Consider the following 20,959-nt stretch of genomic DNA (forward strand, 5'->3'; position numbering starts at 1 on the left):
GGTTTAGGAACATGGTTTCTGCCATACACCTCTGTACAGAAGACTGGGATCAAACCCTGTTTCCCCCCATTCCGTATTCTGGGAAAATCCAGCCCAGGTTTCCCCATTCCATATTCTGGGAAGATCCAATCTGGATTTTCCCCCCATTCCGTATTCCAGGAAAAAATCCAGTCCAGGTTTTTCCCCATTCCATTTTCTGGGAGAAATCCTGTCCAGATTTTTCCCCCATTCCATATTTATTCCCATATTGGGAGAAAAAAATCCAGTCCAAGTTTTCCCTCATTCTGTATTTCAGGTAAATCCAGTCAGGGTTTCCCCCCCATTCTGTATTCCAGGGAAAAATCCAGTCTGGGTTTTCCCCCATTCCATATTCCAGGAAAAAAAAAACAGTCCGGGTTTTCCCCCCATTCCGTATTCCAGGTAAATCCAGTCCGGGTTTTTTACCCATTCTGTATTCTGGGGAAAAAATCCAGTCCGGGTTTTCCTCCATTCCATAGTCCAGGAAAAAAAATCCAGTCCGGGTTTTCTCCCATTCCGTATTCCGGGTAAATCCAGTCCGGGTTTTCCGCGGTGCCCCATCCCGGCCCATCCCGGTAACTTTGGGATGCTGCAATCCCGGTGGGTTCTGGTTTCCTTCATCCCAGGCAGCCTCAGGTTTAATGTGAAAAGCAGCGAGGTTTGCTCGGCTTGGTGAGTGAGGCTCGGAGCGGCATTCAGTGAAACCCCCGCGGAAATCCGTGTCCAGGGCAGCCCCGGGGTGGTCAGTGAGGATGAGGAGGGTCAGGACAGCCCCAGGTGTGCTCAGTGAGGATGAGGAGGGGTGAAGCAGCCCCAGGTGTGGTTAGTGAGGATGAGGAGGGGTGAAGCAGCCCCAGGTGTGGTCAGTGAGGATGAGGAGGGTCAGGACAGCCCCAGGTGTGCTCAGTGAGGATGAGGAGGATCAGGACAGCCCCAGGTGTGGTCAGTGAGGATGAGGAAGGGTGAAGCAGCCCCAGGTGTGGTCAGTGAGGATGAGGAGGATTGGGACAGCTCCAGGTGTGGTCAGTGAGGATGAGGAGGGTCAGGACAGTCCCAGGTGTGGTCAGTGAGGATGAGGAGGGCCCGGCCCTGCTCAGGGCTGCTTTCAGGGGGGTTACTGGGTACTGTACCTTTCAGGGGGGTTCCTGTACCTGCTGGAGGGGGTGATCCCCGGGAATCTCCCAAAGGACAGCAGGGACAGCATTTGCAGGGCAGGGGGAACACCTGGGTGCTCCCGGGGCATTGCTCAGGTGTGCCAAGGGACAATCCCTGTGCCCCAGAGCAGGGCAGGAGAGGGCAGCAGCACAGCTGAGCAGGTGGGGCAGCACAGGGAAGATCCTTTTTCTTTCTCTTTCGGATTTCATCTTCTCAGTCCCATCCCAGTGCCTCCAGTCCCTCTCAAGTGCCCCCAGTCCCTCCCTAGTGTGCCCCAGTGACCCCAGACTACAGCTGATGATATCTTACAGGATAATTTGCCTGTTATTTATGCAATAAAAAATGTCCTCCTAAATTTATGTTTACAACATACAGAAAAGCTGACCTAATTGTTGACACGTGCCATACAGTGATACAGAGACAAAATGTGTTTTTTAATTACTCCCCATCATTCTCTTCTTCAAATGAGTCAGTTCCCACTTCTTCATAGTCCTTTTCCAGGGCAGCCAGGTCCTCCCTGGCCTCTGCAAACTCTCCCTCCTCCATGCCTTCTCCCACGTACCAGTGCACAAAGGCTCTCTTGGCGTACATCAGGTCAAACTTGTGGTCCAGCCTTGCCCAGGCCTCGGCGATGGCCGTGGTGTTGCTCAGCATGCAGACTGCCCGCTGCACCTGGGCCAGGTCTCCTCCAGGAACAACTGTAGGGGGCTGGTAGTTGATCCCAACCTGGAAACAGGGGTGGGAGAGAAGGCTGTACGACTTATTTATATGTGCAATTTATTTCCTAACAGCAGGAGGCAGCCAAAGAACTGAAGGAAGGTGAGTGAAGTTACAGGTGCTGGGGTACAGTGGTGCCAGGTGGCAAAGGCCATTACAAATGTCAAACAGCATGAAACTCACTCTAATATCTACACTGTTCTACTATTATATACTATTATTATAGTATTATTATATTATACTATTATACTATTTAATGTGTGCTGTTCTCGGGGGTCCCAGGACCAGGGAAGAGATGAGAATCTTGACTCTATGTTTCAGAAGGCTGATTTATTATTTTATTATATATATATATTATTAAAATAAAATGCTATATTAAAACTATACTAAAAGAATAGAAGAAAGGATTTCATCAGAAGGCTAGCAAAGAAAAGAAAGGAATGATAATAAAATCTTATGACTGACTGAGAGTCCAAGACAGCTGGACTGTGATTGGCCATTAATTAAAAACAACCACATGACACCAATCACAGATTGCATTCCACAGCAGCAGATAATCATTGTTTACATTATTTCTGAGGCCTCTCAGCTTCTCAGGAAAAAAATTCCTGGCAAAGGGATTTTTCATAAAATATGTCTGTGACATTAATGCACAGATGAGTTTGTAGATTTCTTAACAGAAAATACTGAACATAGAGTTTCACCAAGATACTCTGTAGAAACTAACATAAAAAGTTGGTTCCCAGTTGGAAGTTTTCATTGTTGAAGGAGCTGTTTGTGTGACAAATGCTTTTCCACTGCTAATGTCTGTATTATTGTTGAAAATGTATTTCCAGACACTGCTGTGTAAGCAGTGGGGAGAGGCTGTATAATATTTCTGGGTTAACTAAGAGATTCCCTAATATCAGCATTTCCTTCCTTTATTAATTTTGTCAACTTTGGTATTTCCTCAATTTTAGATTGTGCCTCAGAGGCAATGCTCATTGGCTCTTCCAAAGGTCAGATCTGAAATTAAAACTTCTTTCAGTTTTAATCCATACACACTTCTAATTTCCACTTATTTAAATATATAAGAGCCTGTGTCAATGGCATGTCCAAAGGAGAAAAGGCACATTTTATATAAATGTATCCTTCTTGCATTCATTGGGAAATACCTATATTCCCCCATTGTGGAAACCCAGGGCACTGGGAATATTTCTCTGTCTGCTCTGGGGTGCCCTGACTCCCAGGGGAGCACTGACTCTGACCCTCATTCATGGAGAAAGTTTCCTAAACTTCAAGATAGACTGGAATCCACAAAAGTGTGAAATAGATTATAGAGAGCAGTGTAGGTGTATCACTTAGGTGAGAAATTGAGGTTTTGGGATTTTTAGTGTGTTGTGGATGGAAGCAAGATGGAGGGCACAGGGTGTTGTCCTGGGTTTCTTCTTCATGCTGTTTCTTCCTTCTTCTTCATGGGTTGGGGTGGCATTTTGTAATTGGGCAGAAAAGTCTGCATTGGGGGCTCTTTGGGATGAGTTACTGGGTTAAAAGGAAAAATAATCTAGGTGCCAGTTCTTAATTGGATAGTTTAGTCTTAAAAGACCTTGGAACAAGAGATTGTTGGCCATTTTGTGCCTTGCTGCAGAACTCACAGCAGTGAGACTGTTTTACTGATAAGAAATAATAAACACCTGAGTCCCAACATGAATGGGTGTCTCAAGTGCCTTCAATCCGACCCGGAGAAACTGATGACTGGGGTATCCCCATACCCCATGTTCTGGAGTAAATAGGAGAAATAGATGAGATATAAAACTTTAAATACAAGTTTTCTACTAGAAAACTTTAAAAATACAAAAAAAAAAAACTTTCTGCTAGACTGAACCTCCCCTTTCAACACTAAAGAGAAACTTGTGGCAGCCCTGTGGGATTCACATTTTCTGAACCTGAGAGAAGCAAAGAATGATCAAAACAATTCTCATCTCATTTGCTGCAACCGTGTTTGTTTCACAAGTGGAATGCATGGAAGTGGAAGGTTGTTTACGTGAAGAGAATTGGTAATTGGATTCTGGTGTGAGTTTTGATTCACTGACCAATTGAATCCAGGTGTGTGAGTGTGTTGGGACTGTTGGCTGACAGTCATGAGATGCTGGGCAGTGGAGTGCTTGGCAGATTCTGTTTAGATGTAATATAGAGGTAATATAATATAGAATAATACAGTATAATAAAGTAATTAATTAGCCTTCTGATAAGATGGAGTCAGATGCATCATTCCTCCTGGACGATGGACAAAACAGAACCCTACTCACCTTCATATCTACTGCATCCACTCACCTTGAAGCCTGTTGGACACCAGTCGACAAACTGGATGCTCCTCTTGGTCTTGATGGCAGCGATGGCCACGTTGACGTCCTTGGGGACGACATCACCCCGGTAGAGCATGCAGCAGGCCATGTACTTGCCGTGCCTCGGGTCACACTTGACCATCTGGTTGTTGGGCTCGAAGCAGGCGTTGGTGATCTCGGCCACGGAGAGCTGCTCGTGGTGCGCCCTGTCGCAGGAGATGATGGGCGCGTAGGTCACCAGCGGGAAGTGGATGCGCGGGTAGGGCACCAGGTTGGTCTGGAACTCGGTCAGGTCCACGTTGAGGGCGCCGTCGAAGCGCAGCGAGGCGGTGATGGAGGACACGATCTGGCTGATGAGGCGGTTCAGGTTGGTGTAGGTGGGGCGCTCGATGGCCAGGTTGCGGCGGCAGATGTCGTAGATGGCCTCGTTGTCCACCATGAAGGCGCAGTCCGAGTGCTCCAGCGTGGTGTGCGTGGTCAGGATGGAGTTGTAGGGCTCCACCACAGCAGTGGAGACCTGAGGGGCTGGGTAGATGGCGAACTCCAGCTTGGACTTCTTGCTGTAATCCACAGAGAGGCGTTCCATCAGCAGGGAGGTGAATCCAGAGCCGGTACCGCCACCAAAGCTGTGGAAAATCAGGAATCCTTGCAGCCCAGAGCAGGCATCAGTCTAGAAAGCAAAAGAGAAAGTGAAACAGCAGTGGCTGAAAAAGGTGGAAAAGACTTTGCTGTGTGAGCTCACCCTGAGCTGAAGGAGTAAGCAGTCACAGGCAGTATACAGCATAGATTTCATGTCAAGTTTTCCTGGGAAAGGGCTGGTAATAGTTCCAACCTTTGCTTTCCTCACTGTCTCAACTTATGACATAGGGATCTGTCCAGGCCTCTCTCTCTCTGAACTCCACACTGCTCTGTTATTCTAGCTGAAACCAGCAAATACAACTGCATAATCCACCCTTCGGTATCAGTATTGGTGCTGTAGGGCTGTGCTAATAATTTAAAATTACATATTCCTAACCACTTTATAAAAATGCCTGGAAGCATGCAGCTGGGAAGTGAACTACTGGGCTTCTCTCTTCTATACCATGTCCAAGATCCCGTCTGTATGACTTGCTGTCTCTTTGCTGAACCATTGCTATCATTTGCAATTAATCATTTGCAATTAACAAGCTGTTAGTTCTGTCCTTCTTCCTTCTGCAGCGTCCAAACTGCTGTTCCAGAGCTGCTGAGGCTTACCAGCTTACGGACACGATCCAGCACCATGTCAATGCTTTCCTTGCCAATGGTGTAGTGGCCACGGGCATAATTATTGGCTGCATCCTCCTTTCCAGTGATCAGCTGTTCTGGATGAAAAAGCTCCCGGAAGGCGCCAGCCCGTACTTCATCTGAAGAAGAAAGAGAAATTGTAAGAATGTGGTCTTTGTGAGGGTCCCCAGGACGAGGTGAGAGATGAGAATCTGACTCCACTTTCTCAGAAGGCTGATTTATTATTCTATTCTATTCTATTCTATTCTATTACATTATATTATATTATATTACATTACATTATATTATGCTATACTAAAACTATACTAAAGAAAGAGAAGGATACATCAGAAGGTTTAACAAGAATGAATATTAAAAACCCGTGACTGACTCCTCAGAGTCCGACACAGCTGATGGTGATTGGTCATGAATTAAAAACAATTCACATGCTGGATAAACAATCTCCAGACCACATTCCAGAGCAGCAAAACATGGAGAAGCTGAGGCTTCTCATCTTCCCAGGAGAAGAAATCCTGGCAAAGAAAATATCATGGTGGCAGTAAGAATATGCTCCAGTGCCAACAAATTCTGGTTGTTGTTGGCATCAGTGCATGCTCTCAGTCACAGGAGCTCATGATGCCAAAAGACAGATGCTGATGGAGAAGGGAAATGTCTCAGGAGCATTTTTTCAGTGTTGCATTTGTTTGATTTATTGTGCATCTTCAGTCCAGCCACTTATCTTCTCATGAGCTTGTTGGTGACAAGTACAGCCTGCATCCACAAGTCCCCAGAAAAAACAGTGTGAAGAAATTCAGGTGTCACAATTTTTAGACATTCTTCTATTATTGGAGGGAAGCGATCAGCCTCCTGCATTGAATCCAAACTGAAGGAAAGCAGAATCTGAATGGCAAAAATGTCATGATAAACAAACCCAAAAGTTAAATATTGATGCAAAGAGAAGCTGTACACACCGCGTGTACCAGCCATTAAACTGCTGGGGATCCTCTTGTTCCTATGTTTGTAAGCCCTGTGACAGAATCTGGCGTTCTGTGTCACAAGAAAATTGATTTCATGCTACCTAGTGGTAGCCTGAGGTGCAAAGGGCCACTTTGTGCCAGTGGAGACTGGTGGCACACCATGGTGATATGAGGAAAAGCAATCTCATCTCCATTTTGCAGGTTTATTTCCATACTGACCTACCACAGTTGGTTCCAAGTCCACCATTACAGCCCGTGGCACGTGCTTCCCGGTGGCTGTTTCATTGAAAAACGTGGTGAAAGAGTCATCAGAGCTGAGTTTGTCCTGCAGGTCCTTGAAGGTGCCATCAGGCTGGATGCCATGCTCCAGGCAGAAGAGTTCCCAGCACGCATTTCCTATCTGCACTCCAGCCTGGCCAACGTGAACAGAGATGCACTCACGCTGAGGGGAGAGAGGAGAGGCAGGGTCAGGAAAATCAGTGTACCTTAGCCCTCCTTATTCCTGGTGAATACCTTTTCCCAGTGTATTGCTTTTCCAAAAAATCAGTGAATTGTCACTGTCAGCTGTTCCTTTGGTTGTGCAGCCCTGTGACCACAATGAGACTGCACATGCCAGATACTGGGACAGTGTGGTATTTTTGGGGTCCCCAGATGAAGGGAGGAAATGATGAATCTGACTCCATGTTCTTAGAAGGCTAATTTATTATTTTATGATATTATATTATATTATATAAAAAAATGCTATTCCAAAACTATACTAAAGAATAGAGAAAGGTTACTTACAGAAGGCTAAACAAGATACTAACCAAAATCTCATGACTCTCCTCAGAGTCTGACACAGCCTGACTGTGATTGGTCTTTAAGTCAAAACAATTCACATGTTGGATAAACAATCTCCAAATACATTCCAAAGCAGCAAAAACACAGGAGAAGCAAATGAGATAATATTGTTTTGCTTTTTCTCTGAGGCTTCTCACCTTCCCAGGAGTAGAATCCTAGGCAAAGGGGATTTTTCAGAAAATATGACAGTGACAGGACAGTTCTTTAAAAAATTGAGGTCTGTGTGCTGTGCTACAGAAGTATATTAAAACAGTCAGGAAAAATTAATTTCAATTACACAAACCCCACATGTCTTCCTGGACTGGCCCTTCTGAGGAGCACATCCCAGTTTAGTTTATTTTTACTCCTGGCTGGAACCTGACACAGCCATGTGGCATCCCTCACCCTTATGTAACCCAAGGCAGGCAGTGTCTTTTGATCCTTCTACCCTCTGATAGCAGGCTAGCGTGGAAACTTGGAAGAGCTGCTTTCACCTAAGGAAATTATTCCAGATTTTCTTGCTCAAAATAAATTTTCCTTCCAGCTCCTGAGCAGCCATTAATTTTACATCACAATTTTACTCCATTGCTTGTCAAGCAGTGCCATTGCAGTGAAGTGTATCTGCATGATTTCCAGCATTGTTTCTGTGGCAGCCAGGAAGAGAAAACTGTCTAACACCAGCCTAAAGTAGGCAGGTGTCAATTGCTCTAAAATCCTGTACACTTAAAAGTATATGAGCATGAAGGCCCTGCTGCTGGATTTCATAAGTTCACAAGCAGAATTATAAAGCAAATGCTTCTGGGTTAGTCCCAGAAATTGCAACACTGGGTGTAGTGAGAGGCATTTTTTGAGGAAAGAGTGGTTTCAGGCATGTGGATTTTTTCAGTTTTGGTTTCTGCTTTGGTCCAATTAAAGCTGCCTGAGCTCTGGTTTTGTGACCCCCAGGGCCCTGTCTGTACTAGGGAGTAAAATAAAGTCAGGACATAGTACTGAACACTGGCCTGTGACCTCCCATGCTGATTGATAATTCCAAAAAATTGGCAGAGTTTTGTCTTAGGCGAGTTAATATTCCAGACAATGCTTGGGCACCATGCAGAAAACAATTCATTGTCAAGCATGGTTTCCAGTGAGCAGCTCGCTGACCACTGCCAGGCTTTGGAGAGGGAAGGAGAACTGAGATGCCCAGCTGTGAAGCAGGCCTGGCTTTAAGGGCAGAGGATGGTCCTCACTCATTCTTGTTTTGTAATATTGCATTTAGACATAACCAATGGCACTATCAGATTTGACCAGTTAATTTTTTTTTAAATTAAATTCTGTAAATGCTTACCCAGCAAAATCATTCTGTGACCTGAGAATTAAATGTATCCTCCCCAAAAACTAAATTTTCAGTCACAATGTGTGACCAGCAACATCTCTGGAGCAGTGTTTTCTTCACAAATTGACATAACTTTGTGTTTAAGAAATATAACTGAAGATATTTTTTCAGAAGCAACTAGAATTTCAAAAGTCAGCACTGCCCCAGCTAGTCATCCCCAGAAGTTCAGATGAACATGAATATTTAAATTTTTTAAATCTATTTAAATATTTTTAAATCTTTTAAAATCTTTTTAAATCTATTTAAATCTTTTATTCAATGAAATAAATTATTTCTATTCAGTACTAATTTCTAAGCTGAAAGTTTTTGCTGACTCTGCAAATGCATGTGCTCTCATCTGTACTTGCACAACCCTGGTTTTGTCAACTGAGTTGTGCAAAAGTCTCTGAGTGATTTGAGTGACAGTGGGGCTTCATAAATCAGTGTGTTGCAATCTGGAGGATTATTCAGGAGACACTGAAGGCATATTTGGGCTTAGAGAATTCAATTAATGCTGATTTTTCACAGGGCAGGCTCCTGCCTTTTCTTTCAAATCCCAGTGTGAGCCTGTGAGGCTGGCAGGCAGCAAGAAAAATAAGGGTTTCTTTTCTTTTCAAACACAGCAATGAGGCCAGCTGGCTTTTAAAAGGAATAACTTTTAAAGCAAAACTACAATTACAAGCCGAGCAGTATTTTAAACATAAAGAGCTGCTTTGCTCACTTCTTCAGGTCTGTAGAGGAATTGGTCTGTTTTTTCACAGACAGAACAAGTAAATGCTGCCTTAGGAAGTTGGTATTGTAAAACTTCATATAGGACTGCAGTTGAAGACTTTTCAGACTGAGTTTTCAGCTGCACTAGTTTGAAACCACATCTCAAACCTGCTTTTTAAGCCATTTAATCTCCTCCTTCCTCAGCAATAATTTGGAAATATTCTGCCAAAGAGAGAATACAGTGAGAAATAAGTTTCTGACTTTGCAGAGTGGACAGCATTAAAATAGATGCCAGACTTTTAGCAGGGAAGAGGGTGGGCCTTCTTCAGCGTCACAGCCAGAGTAAACTGATCTTTACATGATATTTTAATTTGGAGCCATTGCCAAACTCATGTTTCACATCCCACCACTTAATGTCTGTAGACCCAGGATAGTTCCAACGAAGAAACAGTAGAAAGGACCAGATCCTTTGTGAAACTACACCTGGGACAGCTTTGGTTCTTAAAAAACAATCTCTCTCCAGGATTTACTGCAAAAGGGAGACTTTAGTCCTCCAGCTGTTCCACAAACTTGCTCACTTCCCTAGGTCTGGGAAGCCTGTGGAAGTATTTTGCCTGTGAGATGAGCTGGCAGAAAGTAACATGGTTCTTCCTCTGCACCAAAATTAGACTCAGTGCTAGAGATATACTGGGGTACAAGGTGAAATGGATTTTTTCACGTTCTAAGAGGTTTTGAGAGATTTATACGAATTTATAACAAACCACCAAAGCTTAAAAACAAAGGGCATTTTTTCACTTACTTAAATGCATATGTATATAAAAGAATTCATGGACTCCAGAAACACACACGCATACCTTGTATAGCTATGGACAGTATAGCCACTGGAGCTAAATTAATTTAAAACAGACACAAAGATAAATAACTTTTTTGGTTTATTTCTTAAAAAAAATTGTCGTATTAAAATGAACTGGTGTTGAGAAAATGTGGTCACAACAGAAAGTACCAAACAGCTAAGATTCCACATGTAATTTAATTTATAATCCCACTAGTTAGGGACTCTCTGAAGAAACTTAATGCTGTAATGCTTCAGTGAGATTTTCTGCACTCCTTTCCCATTTTGTTACGTGGTGAGTGGTGCGTGAGATCAGGGTTTGGTGGCAAAACCTATTGAAAACAACAGCAGACCCCGCAGCCCTCCCAGTCCCCGTGTCCCCGGGGCTCCCCCATCCCCCTTACCATGGTGTGTCCAGAGGTGTTTCCCTCCCTTTGGGGTCACTGCTGGCAGGTCTGTGCAGGAGCCTGGCTCTGCAGGGCAGGAGGCTCCCAGGCCCCAGCCCCAGCACCTGCTGCTGCGCTTCAGCGTCACAGCGCCGCGGGACGAGGTCACCCCGCTGCCTCCAGCACCCTCCTGGGCAAATCCTCCCACACAGCCCCAGCTCACAGACACCCCAGGCTGCAAACCCACTGCAGCCAGGGCTGGCATGCTTATTGACTTGGAGCCTGGCCATGTAACACGTTGTAGGCTGGGCTTTCTCACACCTCAGGGTTTTACATCACCTGCGATGCACACGCCATCCCGTGTTCTGCCAGCACAAACTTCTGTAGGGCTGGCAAAAAAATTTTCTACACTACAGTGCTTCTGTAGTGTAGAAAATCACACCTAAATTCCAGTACAGAAGGCATAAGAGAGAAAATGAATGGAAAAGAGAAGGATAAAAGAAAAACAAAAATAGAGATCCAGAAAGTAAACATAACTACCACTATTAAGTGTGCTTTTAGTGTGTAAACATAGTACCATTTTAGTAAACATAACTACCATTCTTAAGTGTGCTTACTAGCACTTTTAAATTATCTCCTGGCCTCTTTATTAACATCTCAATTTACTTCTATTACTTCTCTTTCCATGTGCAGTCATCCAGGCTGTCAGCAGTATGGGATAGCCTTCAGTACAGACTCTCACTTCTCTGCCCAAACACAGAAAGAAATTTGATTCTTATTGCAGTGTTTATTGAAGGACAGAGCTGGAGGCATCACCCCAACATTCTGACACCAAATTAGCACAGGCACCTCATCCACTTTGCTCCTTCTGCACTAGTTCAACACTGGAAAGCAGCAGCTTCTCTCAGAGAAATCCTCATGGTTGCAACCCTTAAACAACAAAGAGGAAGGCAAACTGAATAGCTTTAATCTGTATCATGTATCCCCTCACTTTATAAATTAACTGTTTATGATGATGTTTAATCAGCAGACATTAAATAGACAATTCCTAAAATGTAGGTTAGTCTACTCTGTCATGATGATATCAATAGATTGTTCTGCCATTGTTGGCAACCAGCATAGAAGTATCTTCTTTAACACCTACATTTTAACAGTGAGAACTAATTCATACTGTTTTTTATAAACTCACTTTGGTATAGTCTTCATTTTGCTGTTCTTTACATAAACCTGCAAATCATTACTCTTTGATTTTTGCTGGGAAAAGCTACAGAGCCATAATTTCTGGAGCCATAATTGTTTTTTAACAAATTTCCATGATAATTTCCATCTGCTGCTTTGCTTAAGCTGAATCTCAGAGTTCTTCAGAAAACCAGCAGATCGTTGCTTTGAGACTGAGGAATAGATTATTCTAGTGTTCTTCTTCTAGTGGAAGTGGTAACATTCCAGACAAGCTCTGGTGCTCTGGACAATCTGAAATGTTAATGCTCACAGCTTCAGAGAACCAGGAAAAAGTTTCACAGCAAATACTTTGAGCAGTCCACCACCCAAAACCTCTTAGGCACACTTTGAGTCAATGTGTCAGATCCAGCAGTGACAAAATTTAAAAGAGGTCTGTGAATTATTAAATTATTTGCAACAGTGCATTGTGGCATTTTCTCTGCCAGTGGGAGGCATGGAGACATGAGGGAGATATGGCCTGGATTTTTGGAAAGTCAGTCATGATGGATGCTGGCATTCAACTTCTGTGGGCAGAAACCTCTGCCATATAAAACCTAAAGCCTTTTTCTCTAATTAAAGACAGATACATCTCTGAAAATGGCATTTTTGAATAATCTAGAACTCAGAAATACTGCTGCCAGCTGGTTTAACCCCAGCTGGCAACTGAGCACTGAATCAGAAGAGTCAGAGAGAACCTCTGGGTTGAGGTATACTTTAGCACACAAAGCAAAAGTTGTGCACACAAACAAAGCAAACCAAGGAGTGGATTCACACTTCCCCATGGGCAGGCAGGTGTTCAGCTACAAGCAGGACTGCAGGGCTCCATCACTGGCTTGGGAAGACAAACACCATCACCCTGAATGTGAGGTGATTTCTCCTTCTTCCCCCAACTCAATATGCTGGAGACTGAAATACATCAAGAGGCCAATGAAGGACAGCTAAATGCTTTTTCTCCTCTACTGGATGTACATCACTCCCTCCCTACAGGCTCATTACTTGAATGAATCACCAGCAGTGTCAGAATCATGGATTATTTTAGAACATTATGATGCCACTTTACAAAACAGTGCACTCTTAGTAAGTTCTTAGGTGATCACACAAAATCCTCCTTTTCTTTTAATGTGGGATGTGTAAGTCTTTGCCATTTCCCACTCATTTTAATACCTTCCTCAGAAAGTGAATGAAGATTTAAACACTTTCCTGGTGTTCCCTGTATGATTGTTTTCTGTTAGTTTGTTGCCACCTGCTGGGAGAACCGGCAGCGTTTCATTTCAGGATTTCTGAACTTCCCGAGTCCAGTAATTAAGTACCTGTATAACACTGCTACATTGATAAAATACTGGCTTTCAGGAATTACCCCTGAAACAGAGAACTGTGCTATGTATTTTTACTTTTTATTTGTAGGGTTTTCTCCCCTAATACAGCAAGGTCAGAACTGTAGTTAGTTCTAATATAAAGATACGTTCATCTAATAATGATGAATACCAGGTACTTTATTCTTGTAGTATTGCTCTTGGCCATGCCAAAATGCAGACTTACACTCTACCAACATCATCAGTGGCTTAGATCTCATCAGATTCACACTGAAGACATTCTCTACTTAATTCAAACATGCTGAAACTATGAAACAATGTGAAACAATTATTGAAAACTGTGATATACTTTGTAGTGTATCAATATAATAAACCCTTTTTTTCCACGTACTCAAATCACAGCACAAACAACTCTACAGAGGTAAATCAGTAGTCACTTTATTATAAAAATTAGATACTGCAGTTTTAGTATTAATTGCAAAAAACTCCTGATAGCTTATTTCTGCTTCTTTCTCTCTCATGATGAATTAAAAACAATATAAATTCTAAATCAGTAGTACTCAAAGTTAAGGTTACCAACCTACTCTTAAAATAAAGTTTAATGTTAAAAGTCCTGGTAAATGACACTTAACAGCGTTCTAAAAACTATGTGTGGTCTGCTGAAACCACTGGTCCAAACCAACCTCCAGAACAGCATCTCTGCCATCCACCTAAAAATGATGCCAGAAGACTACAGCAAAAAGTGTTCATTACCTAACAGTCACTTTGATCAGAATTTGGCCTGACTTCAGTGGAGTTTGCCATTTCATTAACTGGCTTACAAAGGACTCAACCTGAGGCCTTGCAAAGCAGAGGGGCAGAGGACCGATCCTGGTAATTTCTTGGAAGAGCTCAACTCCAGACAGAGCTTCTGTGTTCCGTTCTATCTGATTTCACATCAAGTGCTGGTTTCAGTGCTCTACCTACACTTAGAGCTGGATTACAGAAAACATTTAGCAATATCAAAGGCTGCTCTTCCCTGGTGTGCAGAGTATACAAGGAATTACTTTTTTACATGGAAAAGCTATAGGCTACTTAACCTGGTGTAGAGTCCTGGCAGAGACAAAAACTTTGGGGAGGCATATGGGACTGGTTTGGGTTTTAAAATCTCTTGAGACAACTAGGCAAGGTCATTATTACACTCACAAATAACCTGAGTTTGTCTGACAATAATGCTGGGGTGCAGCTCTTTTTGGGATAATTTAAGATGAAATAAACAAGTATTTTTAGTAGGGAAGATAAGACTGTTTGCAAAGTGCCCCAGCAGGGAGCAAAGCAACAGATCACACACAGTCTGAGGGTGCCAACACCCCCTGTGTGAAGAAAACAGCAACAGCCACCACCTTGGCGTATGGTTATTGCTAGAGACAAAGGGCTCCCACCAAAAAGGCTGCTCTGACAACATTTTGTAGTTTGGGCTGGCATCAGTGAGTTTACACCCTTTTGGCACAGGTGCTGGCATGACAGAGGCAAATTTGTCCCTGGCTTCTCACCTTTAACTTGTCCCCTCCAGCACACAAGTTTAAAAGCAGTATTTTGTTCGATCAGTGCTCCCTCCTTGGAATTTACCTTTTGTCAATTGATGATAGATCGATGAATGGATGGAGGAGAAATTAATGTCCCACCCCAAACCTCCAATTTCTGCCCCAAGTAGTCAGAAATGGAGTTGGTCTGGTGACAGACCTGCAGGTGTACAATTTTCTTGCCACTGATCGGGGGAAAGTTTTGTGATGTCAGAGAAGTATCTCTTTCTATAAAAAAATCCCCTTTTGTTCTGAATGACAGAGCATTGCTACGTGACTCCCATGCAACCCAGGACTTTGGATACTGGGGACTTGGGGAGCAATTCTAGATAGACAGAGAGACTTTTTGACATCTACAAAAACAAAGCAAGAGGTAGGGAAAGAGCAAAACAAAGCAACAACTTTCGTTGTTCAACTAGACAATAACATAGAATATAATTTAAAAAAATAAGTCTCTTTCTTTACCACCACCACCATGTGCTTCTAGGAATCACTATGCATCAGGCAAGCACTGAGTGCTGTAATTTGCATTTAAGAAGAGTAGATACAATACAACAGAGTCTTTGTGGCCCACCCCCTCATCTTTCTGGCTTAAATATGTTAAAATCCAGTGTGCCTGTCCAAAGAGGCATCATTCACAAGAGAAACCATGGCTTTCAAAATGCAATAGGCTTTCATTTCTCCAGTGTTTTTCTTCCATGTGCTTGTCCTAAATCCCATGCTGCAGGAACTGGGCTTTTCAGATGTCTTCAGGGAAAACAGAATATTCCCCTAAAAAAAGTGCAGGTCCTCCAGGAACTGCACTTGTTCAGAGAACTACTCAGCATTTGCAAGGATGAGAACTTCTTCCATAGTTCATAACTGGCTACACAACCCTCACTCAAGAGACACATCCAAAGCAAAGTGTTTGAAAAGGAGGATTCTTAGATTCTTATTCAGCTGTAGGTATGGAAGGAGTGGCTGTACCCTAGTGTTGGACAGGACCAAGCAGAATGCCAGGAATATTTGCCGTGGCTTCGAAATTCCTACACCACCATTCCCTGTCTGAAGAAACTCCAGGAGTCCACAGCTCAGATTTGAGCATGGCCAAGACAAGGTGACACTTTGAGTGGAGGCAGACACTCAGTCTCGAATTGGAGGCCTGTGGATTGGAGAAAGCACAGCTGCCCAAGCCTGTCGGAAGAGCTGGACCAGTTTGTAAATGAATGGCAGGGACGTGGGAGAAGCTGCAAAGCAGAACAAAAAGGTAAAACTAACTTGGTAAAACTAGCTACGTAAAACTAACATACACTAAACATATTAAGAAAGAACTACCCCCAAGTAGAATTAATAAAAACCAATTTCTCTTCCTTCCTTCGATAAGGAAAAGGCTGAGTCTAGGACAGCTCTGCCTGCCTCTCACAGGCTGCTGAAAAGAGTTTGCAGAAAACTGGCATTGGTGGAGCTTCATCTTTCTACATGCACTTCAGCTGGAAACATTAAACACATTAAGTTCCTAGTCACCCACATTTTTTGTCTCCCTGAGACATTTACACAGACCAGATTTATTAAAAGCAACTAATTTCTTCTCCATAACCACAATGGAATTTTAAAAATTGGAAATCTTAATCCCATACCTGGGTCTAATCTCACCACCACCAGGTACAGCAAAAAAGTAGCCAAGAGCATCTTCTTGTAAGGAAGTAAATAGAAGTGGTTTGACATGGACCTCAGTGCTCTACGTAGCAATGTCAACATGGTCAGGAGCTTTTGGGACAGCACTCCTGGAAAACAAGAACAGAAAGGCTGTTAGGGCAAAGTAAAGTTTAAAAAGTAATCACACAGATGTAGCAAATAAGAAACTAAGGTACTGGCAGTCTGATTGCATGAAAGTTGGGTTGGGTTTGGTTTTTCATACAACAGAGAAACAGTACAATTTTGTAATACACTTCATTACACTTCTTTTTTAGGCACATACTTTACTACAATATGATCTTATACCACAGTAGTGCCAAGGAGAGAACATCCAATGATTTACAGCTCTGGAGAACAAGCAGTACTTTAAATGCTAGACAGGCATTGTTCTACTTGGACTCAACTGTAAATGGAAATGAAGCAAACTGTACACAGAGCCAACAAACATATCCTTAAAGGATTGCCAGGTAGTCTTAGTTTTCCTCTTTTTACTTAAAAAAAAATCCCAAAACTTTTGATCCTGGGCATTAATTGTCATCTCCTGATGCTGGCAGAGACTAAATATGCTTTTACAATTCTCAGCAAAGGTATCACTAAGTCTTTTCTTTTCTGCTGTGATCCACAGCGGGAATTCCTCATGGCCTGTTCATCATGGCAATATTCTTAATGTGCAGTTAATACTTGCTCCCCTTCACCAGTTTGAAACGAAACTGAAACTGAAATGAAACTGAAATGAAACTGAAACAGTAACAAAGGGGAACAAACAACAGAGGGAAAGCCCACCCAGAAGCGTTTCTGTGGCTGGGTCCTGCCGCTCCTCAGCCCCCGGGCGTGTCTCCTCCTCCCGCCGAGCCCAGCGGCAGCGGCTGTCGCCGATGGTGCCGAGGAGCTGCAGCCGCCGCTCGCTGTCCAAGGCGGAGCAGCCCCGCACCAGCTCCTCCGCGGCCCCGAAGCGCCCCAGCGGCAGCAGCACCTGCGCCAGGTACAGCTCCAGCAGCGAGCCGAACTCGGGCAGCCTCTGGTTGGCCGGGGATCCCAGCCAGCTGCTGCCGACCTCCAGCATCACCTGCGGCTCTCTCACTTTGCTGTACAGCAGGATGCTGAGATGCAAGGGAGAAGTATGAGAAAACCCCGAGTCTCTGTGGAAGCTGACATCACTGACAGATATTACCCACAAGCGGCTCTCATGAGGTATCAATCAGGGTCAATATCAAAGCACAGAGAGAATTCTGAGGCAGGCAACAGGTGCAGCTATTGATGTTACTCTCTCGAGATCACCCATTTTAACCCTGATCACCATGAAGCAATCTTGCAGGCATGCTCCAGCATACACACAACAGGCCTGTGCCAGATCTCACTCACACCAGGCAAAGTGAAAATATCACGCAATACCCAAGCCTGGCCTGCAGTTAAACCTAACACAAGACCCCACAAGATATATGCTGTATATCTGACAGCAACAGACAGAAACTCACCACAGCTCCAGAACCTTTGGAGGCAGATGTTCAGGCACATGGTAGTACTGCAGAACCCAAGACAGAACTTCTCTCCACCGGTTCATCTCGGCCAGCGCCTGGATCCCCACAACACAAAGGGAGCATTTCACTTCTGCAAAACTGGTAAGGAACAGACACCCAAGTAAGTGCTTCTTACAACCCACATTTCCCCTTGCATCCCCTCCAGTGACCTTCAGTGAACACAGTTCTCTGCTTCCCCTCTACTTGTCCCCTATAAAAAGGCCAATTCGAGGATATGCACTGTGACTATCTCTGAGAGAACGAAGGAAAGGCTCCTGGGCACACCGTACTTCCCTCAAAAACGCACAGATGAAACATTTTAATATCGACAGGGCTAAAAGAAACCCCAAAGCAGTGCAGGCATGGCCTGAAGTTGGAAGCCAGCCCGGCGCTGAGGCGGCACCGAGCAGCGTCCCAGCGCCTCCCCGTCCTCTCCACACGCCCGCACCTCTCGTGGCCGGGGCCGGGGCCGGGGCCCAGGCTGTCGCAGCCCGCCTCGCAGCGCTCCACGGCGGCGGCGAAGTCGCGGTGCAGCACCAGCAGATCCGCCGCCTCCTCCAACAGCGCGGCCGCCTGCGCCGGCCCCGGGGCCCAAGCGGGCGGCTCGGCCCTCATGGCACCGGCGGGAGGGCTCCCCCCGGCCCCGCACGGGCCCGGCTCAGCCTCCGGCTCCAGCGCCGCCACCGCCCCCGCCGGGGCCCGGCTCCGCTCGGCTCGGGCAGGCACCGGAAAGCCGGGATGGAGGCGCCCGGCAGCGGAAGGGCCGGCCCGGAGAGCATCCCGGCCCCGCGGGCCGCCGGGACGTGTAGTCACGGCTGCAGGAGGGCAACGGGGATGGCTGAGGGGCTGGAGCGTCTCTTACCAGGAAAGGATGAGGGAGCTGGGTCTGTTCAGCCTTGGGAAGAGAGGACTGAGAGGGGACCTCTTTAATGTGTATAAATACCTAAAGGGAGGTGCTAAGAAGATAAAGGCAGGCTCTGCTTTGCGGTACCGAGCAATAGGACAAGAGGCAATGGGCAGAAACTGATGCACAAAAAGTTCCACCTGGACAGGGGGACAAACTTCTTTACTGTGCGGTGACCGTGCACTGGAACAGATTGCCCGGGGAAGGTGTGGAGTCTCCCTTTATGGATATATTCCAGAATCGCCGGGATGCATTCCTGTGCCGTGTGCTCTGCGATGACCCTGACTGAGCAGGGAGGTGGGACAGGATGAGCCGCTGTGGTCCCTTCCAGCTGTCACTCTGCGGGGATCAGCGGTGGCAAGCGGGCACTCGGGGGCCGCTCCGAGCGGCTGCGGCCGCGGCTCCGGGACCAGGATCTGTGCCCGTCCCTGCCACAACGCGCTCCCTTCATCTCCTCCCTCGTGTGGCTGCCCAGGGAAAGGGGCCGAGGGAAGAGCCCGCCTCGGCTGTTCTGCCCGCGGCCGCCGGGCGTCAGCCCAGCCCCGACAGTGTCCCAGCCCCGAGGGTGTCCGAGCCCCGACAGTGTCCCAGCCCCGAGGGTGTCCCAGCTCTCCTCGCCCCGGGCAGGAGCGGGGCTAACGGGAGAGCGCTTCCCGCAGCACGGCCCGGGCGGGTGATGGATGCTCTCCGCTCCCGGCCGCCTCTTCCTCCGGGCACCTCTCCTCCGGCTCCCCGTGCCCGCAGTTCTGAGCACATTACGCTGTTGATGCATTTTGGGTGTAATGACAGCGTCTCCGGCAGCGCCCGGCAGGCAGCGGTTCGCATTCTCCTTGGGCTGTTATTTAAACACAACAGGGTGTCTTGGTTACAAGGTAATTACCGCAGTCAGTGCAAACGCTCTTCAAAAATGGATCTCTACAGGAGAGACAGGATTGATTTATCCTGTAACCTTTTTGAACAACTGACACATTTATCTATCCCCCTACTATGATTATGTAATTAAAAAAAATCAAATGGGCTAATACAAGACATGGTAAAGGGTGAAACATATCTTACAAAGGGGATTTTCTATGCCATCTCAGTGTGGCGAATACGATCAAAGACTTGATCAGAGCTCTCTTTTTCTAGGTAGCTGTTTCCAGGAGGCAGGACCACGTACCTGCCCCTCTGGGCTGCAGCAGGAGCACTGTGCAGTAGCAGCTGTCACACAGTGGTGCATCCAAGGGGTTGGCACACCGCCCTAACTGTGGAACAGGTTCCCGGAGGATTAAGGTGAAACCACTGCACAGAAAACATGTGAAAGGGCCCAGCAGCAAGCAAAGGCAGAGGTAAAGGCGTTTCAGGCTTCTGTTCCTGTTGCTCGGCGCTGCCAATTTGGAAAACAACATTCCTTTTTGGGAACTACAAGTCCCAAAGTGCACTGTGGGAAGAACGTGCCTCGTACCAGCTAGTGCCCAGCACAAATTCCCAAATATGGATAAGGAATCAAGTTTGAAAAAGACTCACACTGGCTGGATGCTCCTCACTGAGACTCAGAAAAGGAGTGAGACAGCAGAAAAACAAGGTAAGCTTGTGTCAGGCAAAGATGCTGTTGAAGGATTTCTTTCACGGGGAGCAGCCAGCAGTGTTGTGTGCCTTAGAGGGGCAGCCCAGCATTGCTCTGGTGGTGTTTGCAGTAGGGGTTGCAGTCACGGAGGCAGCTTTTGGAACAGGGCTGTTGCTTCAGGTGGGGGAGCGAGCAGTGAACAGTCAGATCCTGTTTCCCTGCAGATGCACCTGATGAACGAAGACCTATGGAAAGACAGAGCTGCAACACTGATGCAGTTATTTTAGGGGCTGGGAAGGGTCAGGGGGAGGTGGGAGTTGCTCTGAACGGCAGCTCCTTATGAGCTGCAGCCTGTGGTTGTGTGAGAAGCCGAGGTGGACAAGCAGCCTTGTCATACCAATGTTTATAGGTTAAGTTAATTTCTCTGTAAGGCATGGTGGAATGTTTTTGTACTTCACCCCTCTTCCTAGAGGGGACAGTGTGGTGCCTCGAAGGCCAAACCTCTTGCAGCTCTCTGACCTGCAAATAACACTCAGTAACAGGATTGTTTAACTTCAGGCCAGGAACAATTACCTATTTTAGCGGCAATTTGTTAACAAGCAAAATGAAATCATTCTGAAATACAATCATCTCTGTGGAGATGAGGGATGCTCGAGCTCCGTTGTCGGGCACGCGTGCATCCTCGGCGGC

At 45.7% G+C, this 20,959-nt stretch overlaps 3 protein-coding genes across 3 annotated transcripts in view; 1 reads left to right on the top strand and 2 right to left on the bottom strand.

Annotated features, from left to right (window-relative positions):
• Positions 1–1,432: 1,432 nt before the first annotated feature.
• TUBA8 (tubulin alpha 8) lies at positions 1,433–15,159 on the bottom strand. The gene is given in 7 exon segments (XM_071424259.1): positions 1,433–1,899; positions 4,204–4,884; positions 5,448–5,596; positions 6,653–6,875; positions 14,738–14,813; positions 15,103–15,113; positions 15,115–15,159. Coding segments are annotated over 7 exon segments (1,473 nt in total). The 3' UTR covers positions 1,433–1,611.
• On the bottom strand, positions 13,481–18,575 carry PEX26 (peroxisomal biogenesis factor 26). Its single transcript, XM_071422145.1, has 5 exons — positions 18,268–18,575; positions 17,778–17,918; positions 17,086–17,402; positions 16,245–16,391; positions 13,481–15,854 (listed from the first exon to the last, which is right to left on the bottom strand). The coding sequence occupies exons 1-5, from the start codon at positions 18,432–18,434 to the stop codon at positions 15,751–15,753; spliced, it is 876 nt and encodes a 291-aa protein (XP_071278246.1). The 5' UTR covers positions 18,435–18,575; the 3' UTR covers positions 13,481–15,750.
• A 1,537-nt stretch (positions 18,576–20,112) lies between these two features.
• MICAL3 (microtubule associated monooxygenase, calponin and LIM domain containing 3) overlaps positions 20,113–20,959 on the top strand; it is a 174,203-nt gene continuing 173,356 nt past the window's right edge. Inside the window, exon 1 of the mRNA XM_071422149.1 lies at positions 20,113–20,287. The gene's annotated coding sequence lies outside the window, so the exon portion shown is untranslated. The remainder of the gene's footprint in view (positions 20,288–20,959) is intronic.

Source organism: Agelaius tricolor, unplaced genomic scaffold (genome assembly GCF_023055355.1).
Source record: "Agelaius tricolor isolate 1412-34295 unplaced genomic scaffold, bAgeTri1.0.p SCAF_3, whole genome shotgun sequence".
Lineage (NCBI taxonomy): Eukaryota > Metazoa > Chordata > Aves > Passeriformes > Icteridae > Agelaius > Agelaius tricolor.